Source organism: Lactuca sativa, chromosome 4 (assembly GCF_002870075.4).
Source record: "Lactuca sativa cultivar Salinas chromosome 4, Lsat_Salinas_v11, whole genome shotgun sequence".
NCBI lineage: Eukaryota > Viridiplantae > Streptophyta > Magnoliopsida > Asterales > Asteraceae > Lactuca > Lactuca sativa.
Window position 1 is genome coordinate 134,065,911 of NC_056626.2, and position 5,383 is coordinate 134,071,293.

Consider the following 5,383-nt stretch of genomic DNA (forward strand, 5'->3'; position numbering starts at 1 on the left):
TTTGAGAAAATTAGAAAAATTATTTAATGGTCCATATATTTGAACAAATCATAGAAGTAATGCCTACAAACTTATCTAGTGGTCTTTATGATAGAAAAAAACTACATAAATAATCTGTGTGTATAATTTATGTTTTATTCAATGGTCCATATGTTTAGGAAGCAGTGAATTTTTCGTCTTATTACTATTTTTTTATAAAATTATCAATTAGTCCTTATCTTTTAGAAGTTTACAAAAATGGTTTTTATAATAGTCTGTAATGATCCATCTGTTTGAGAAAACTTCAAAATGATCCTTATTTTGAGAAAATTACAGAAATATAGACACCTGATCCAACATTAACCACTTGACATGCAATACCAGTCTAGCCATATCCTACTGTTATTTAGTCGTTGTTAATGTATTTGGGTGATCTGACTTAATATGGAATGTTCGACGTCGATGATTTTATTACTATATTTTTTATGTTATCGTATGACTTTTGATTTTGTAATAGTATTGTAGTGCATAATTATCGAACATTTCCTAGTTTTGAAAAGAACAGTTTAGACAATCAATTTATTATTATTATTATTATGTTTCTATTTTATATGTTAAGAGATGCTCTTTTATATACTTTTACATGTTTTAAAAGCTTCCAGCTACTTTTGTCAAACATTTATATAACAAATAAAAGCAACAGCTACTTGCTACCCGCTATCAACTACCATCTACCACCTATCTGTTAGCCAGCCAACATCTCATCTATTTATGGTTATTATATATGTTCCTTTATTAGTTCAATTGTATAATCCTTTTTGTATTTCCTTTGTATATGTTAGCCCATGGCCTTGTATGATTTCTTGTATTTAAACATTTGCTAATGTATGAATGAGATACAGGGAAATCATTACCAAAACATGGTATCATAGCTATCCTAGTATTCCTAGCCGATCTCTCTCCTTTCTTTCTGCCTGTCATCTTCTTCTTCAACTTATTCCATCCCCTTCTTTTTCTCAATGTCTAAACCTGTAGAAAAACCTTACGGGATAACCAATATCAAATCTGTCGTGCCTTTGCCGCTTGATCTTGAGCGGTTAAACTATGATGCTTGGAGGGAGTTATTCCAAACTCACTGCATCAGTTATGGGGTCTCTGATCATCTCGTTATTGCCAAAGACAAACCGGATGATGAGGAATGGAATAGAATCAATTACGTTGTTAAGTCTTGGTTATATGCCACCTTATTCGAATCGCTACTTCAAATGATTTTGAAGAGAAACGCAACTGCTAGTCAAATATGGAAGAATCTTGAAGACCTTTTTCGTGACAACAAAGACGCCAAAGTGATTCAACTCGACAATGAGCTTCGAAACATTGTCATGGGAGATTCTTCTGTTACTGATTACTGTGCCCGCATAAATTCCATTGCATATCTCCTTGATAACATTGAAAGCACCTGTACCATAAAAGAATAGTGTCACATATTTAATCTATGGTCTTTCACAGAAATTTGATCATGTGGCTATTATGATACGTCACCGAAATCCACTACCCACCTTCTTGGAAGCAAGATCGATCCTGCTGCTTGAAGAACAATGCATGTTGCAGTTCAATCGTCGAATGACTCAAGCTTCTCGAAAAGTGCGTACATCTAGATCTCCTTAACCTAAAATTATGGTACGTGGCGAGCCAAGCCGATAAAACAATGTTGCATACTCATCGGGAGTATGCAAGATCCTTAAACAAGGCTTAACGGGGTTTACGGACCTTGCATTGCGAAGCCAGACACTCAAAAAGGTCACAAATGAAACCTCTCTCAATCGTTTTCACTCTATCCCTCTCAATGTGAAATCTCTCCCAAATCTCTCTTTGTATGTGAAATCTCTCCAAGAATGTCAAATCTCTCCCAAATCTCTCTTTGTATGTGAAATCTCTCCAAGAATGTCAAATCTCTCCCAAATCTCTCCAAGAATGTGAAATCTCTCCCAAATCTCTCTTTGTATGTGAAATCTCTCCAAGAATGTCAAATCTCTCCCAAATCTCTCTTTATATGTGAAATCTCTCCAAGAATGTCAAATCTCTCCCAAATCTCTCCAAGAATGTGAAATCTCTCCCAAATCTCTCTTTGTATGTGAAATCTCTCCAAGAATGTCAAATCTCTCCCAAATCTCTCCATGAATGTGAAATCTCTCCCAAATATCTCTTTATATGAGAAATCTCTCCAAGCATGTCAAATATCTCCTAAATCTCTCCAAGTATGTGAAATCTTTCCCAAATCTCTCTCAACTTTCTATAGTCACTCGGGGCATCCCGACCCTCGAATTTGGCGAAAACAGCCCAAAAACGGAAGTCTACGCGAAAAACGGACTTAAGGAGCCGAAACCCCTCTTAGGACCCGAAAGTCCTCTTAGGACCCGAACCCTTCTGAGCCGAAGGCTGCTGAACCGGAGCTCACTCAAAGAACCGAACCCGAAGGCTCCTGCAACCAAACCTCGCACATCACCCAAACCCGAACCTTCGGTACATTTCGGGCCTGATCACCTTCGCTTCTGAGACCGAGCCTTCGCTTCTAAGACTACCGAGCCTTCGCTTCGCGCCTAGCTGCATTAGGGACCGAACCTCGGCCTAGGACCGAGAGGTCTCGCTGGAATGGCCTTTTTCTCCCGGTTTTCGACTAATTTCGCGTTTTAGGCCCGTTTTTAATTGTTTTAACATGGGTTTTTCACCCAAAACTTTATTTTAACATATAAGGACCCATAATTATTAAATTATCATTTTTTTAAGGATAAAACCTTATCCAAAAGAGTGGGTGAAGTACAAAGGTGGAGTGTTGACTTTCCTTTATTCTATGACACAAGCAACCACTCCCATACCCACTCCATGTCACTATTCACCACCAGCCTATCCCTAGTCACTTCATAAGTCCTTTCTCATTATTTTCAGCCATTCCCACGTTCTTAGAGCTGGAACATCCACCCTCTCTCCTCACACTTCATTCATTCTCTCATTCTTCCACCAAGAACCACACTCCAAACTCTCATCTTTCTCTCTCAAATTCGAGAACTTCAAGGCATACTCCAAAGACTTTTCTCCTTCATTTAGTAAGTATCATCATCCTTCTTATGATTATTACACATCCTCCTACTCAAAATCATAGATTGCTTACACAAACATCATCACCTTCTTGTTAGATCTTCGAATCTTCAAGTGATTCATCAAGTGTTATTGAGTTGAACACTTCTCTTCTTCAACACTTATCTACTGAAATCACTCAAGGTGAGTTCATACCCCTAAATTTTCATATTTTCTCAAGTTTTTAGGGGGCGAATACAAGTTAAAACACCAAGAACATAACTAAAATTTTCTAACAGCTTTCATCAGAAAAGTTGGACTCCATTCACAGACTATTTTGGACAACTTAAACATTTTTGTTTGAAAAACTGTTTGAGGTGTAAGTAGTTCCAGTTATTATCTTTAAAATGACTACTTGCACATCTCCATACGATTTTTCTACAATTTATGGTGATTTTTACAAAACTGCCTATCATTTCAAATACCAATCCGGACCAGTCTGTGATTATGGACTAGTTCACCCAAGTTGGAGGTTATTAAAAATCATGATAAAATTATGAGTAAACTAGACACATTTTGGGAACTCTCAGAATTTACGGATTTAGTTTTCGACTTCATATGATTTTTCTATGACTTTTCTAAAACAGCGCAGGAAGGTTAAATTTAGTTAATAGCATATAAATTTTGATAACACTTTGTATTATGTTGAGCAAAGTGTATAACAATAAGTTCTAAATATTAAATGTGTTTCCTTGATAGTTTATCATCATAAACTGAAACTTAGTCATTCGTAATAAGATTATTCATTCATTTAGAACACGTATGTTAAGCTATAACAAGCATAGTTTATGGATTCATAACACAAATGCGTTTTCATAAAAGAGTTCTTATACATTACAAACGTTTTGGGATAAACTATAATATGTATGGTTTATGTTTCCATTAACACAACAAACACATTTCGGAAGGTTTTATTCCCACAGAAAAAGGTTTTACACTCATGCACACCACACGTAAACTTGTTAACCTAAATTGTGAGACAATCTCTTCTGTACGTTCGAGTGCGGAATCTAAATTCCTGATAGTTATAATCAGAGTCTCCTGGAGGGAGAACGTGATAATTGTGTATAGATCTATATTGGGTTAGACACCCCACACCAGAGCTGCTTGCAACAGCTAGACCGACATGTCTGAGGTGACAAGTGTCATTTCAGTTTCGCGACGCCTGAGAAACGCCGTGGCAGGTTTATTCAGTCATTAGTATGATTATAGCGGCTCACATAGGGATTTAACAACATAAAGTTTACAGGGATTTTCATGAATCAAGAGGGGGTTTTATGTCGATTTAAAATCACTTTTTATATCAATAATTACAGATATTATGGTATATTTTCAGTTTTGGTATTTAAGACCACACATCATTCATTTCGGGATTTTTCTCAAATCAGAAAGGGTTTTACGCCAATTTAAAACCACATTTATATCCTTAAGTACGACAAATACTTGTTCATTTTCGGACCTAGCATTTAGGACCACATAACTTTTATAAGGAAAATATTAGATTTTTCTTGGTAACATACATCTCTTTATAAAGATCGATTGTCAAACTCTTACTGTCAAAAGCTTATGAACTCACCAACCTTTGTGTTGACACTTTTCAAAACTACTTGTATTCTCAGGAATTCAGTGAAACAGGAAATCAACAACGTTTTGAAGATGGGACGATAAGTCGTCAAACAGTTCATTTTGTATCATAATGTAATTGATTCGAATCATGTAAACATATACTTTGGTGTAACTTTTTCAATTATATTTATGATGGTTGTATTTACTTTGAGCACTATTATACTCATTGTTGTGATACTCTACATGAAGTCCTCCACCCCCGGACGTTTCCGCCATCCTTGGTTTGGGGGTGTGACAGCGGTCGTGGCGGTGGACAGAATAATGGTGGCTGGAACTCACGTGGTGGCTGAAACGGTGGTAGTGTTGGTCGAAACTTCTCAGGCACAGGTGGCAGTGCCGGTCGGAATCTCTCAAGCGTCGGCGTCGTCCAGCCCTCGCCTCCGAATTTCAGCTCGAACGGCGGTTGGGTTTGGTTCTGTAACGCCTGTGTTTCCAGGCTTGCCACTTTTAGCAATGTAATAGTCTAGGTTAACCTTTGTAACCCGTTTTGAAATAATAATAATGTATTATTTGAGTATTATGTGTTTTGTGCTTAATTGCTTAATTATGTGGTTTGATTAATTAAGAATAAAAATAAGCGTCGAAATTTAAGTTTAAAATAAATGTGATATCATTGGATAAAGTTGTAGTGGTCGAAACAAGG

General features: G+C 36.6%; 1 protein-coding gene across 1 annotated transcript; it reads left to right on the top strand.

The window, feature by feature from the left end:
- Window positions 1-998: 998 nt before the first annotated feature.
- On the top strand, window positions 999-1,457 carry LOC111877339 (uncharacterized). The gene has a single exon (XM_023873860.1). It carries the CDS (start codon window positions 999-1,001, stop codon window positions 1,455-1,457), a length of 459 nt encoding a protein of 152 aa, XP_023729628.1.
- Window positions 1,458-5,383: the final 3,926 nt, after the last annotated feature.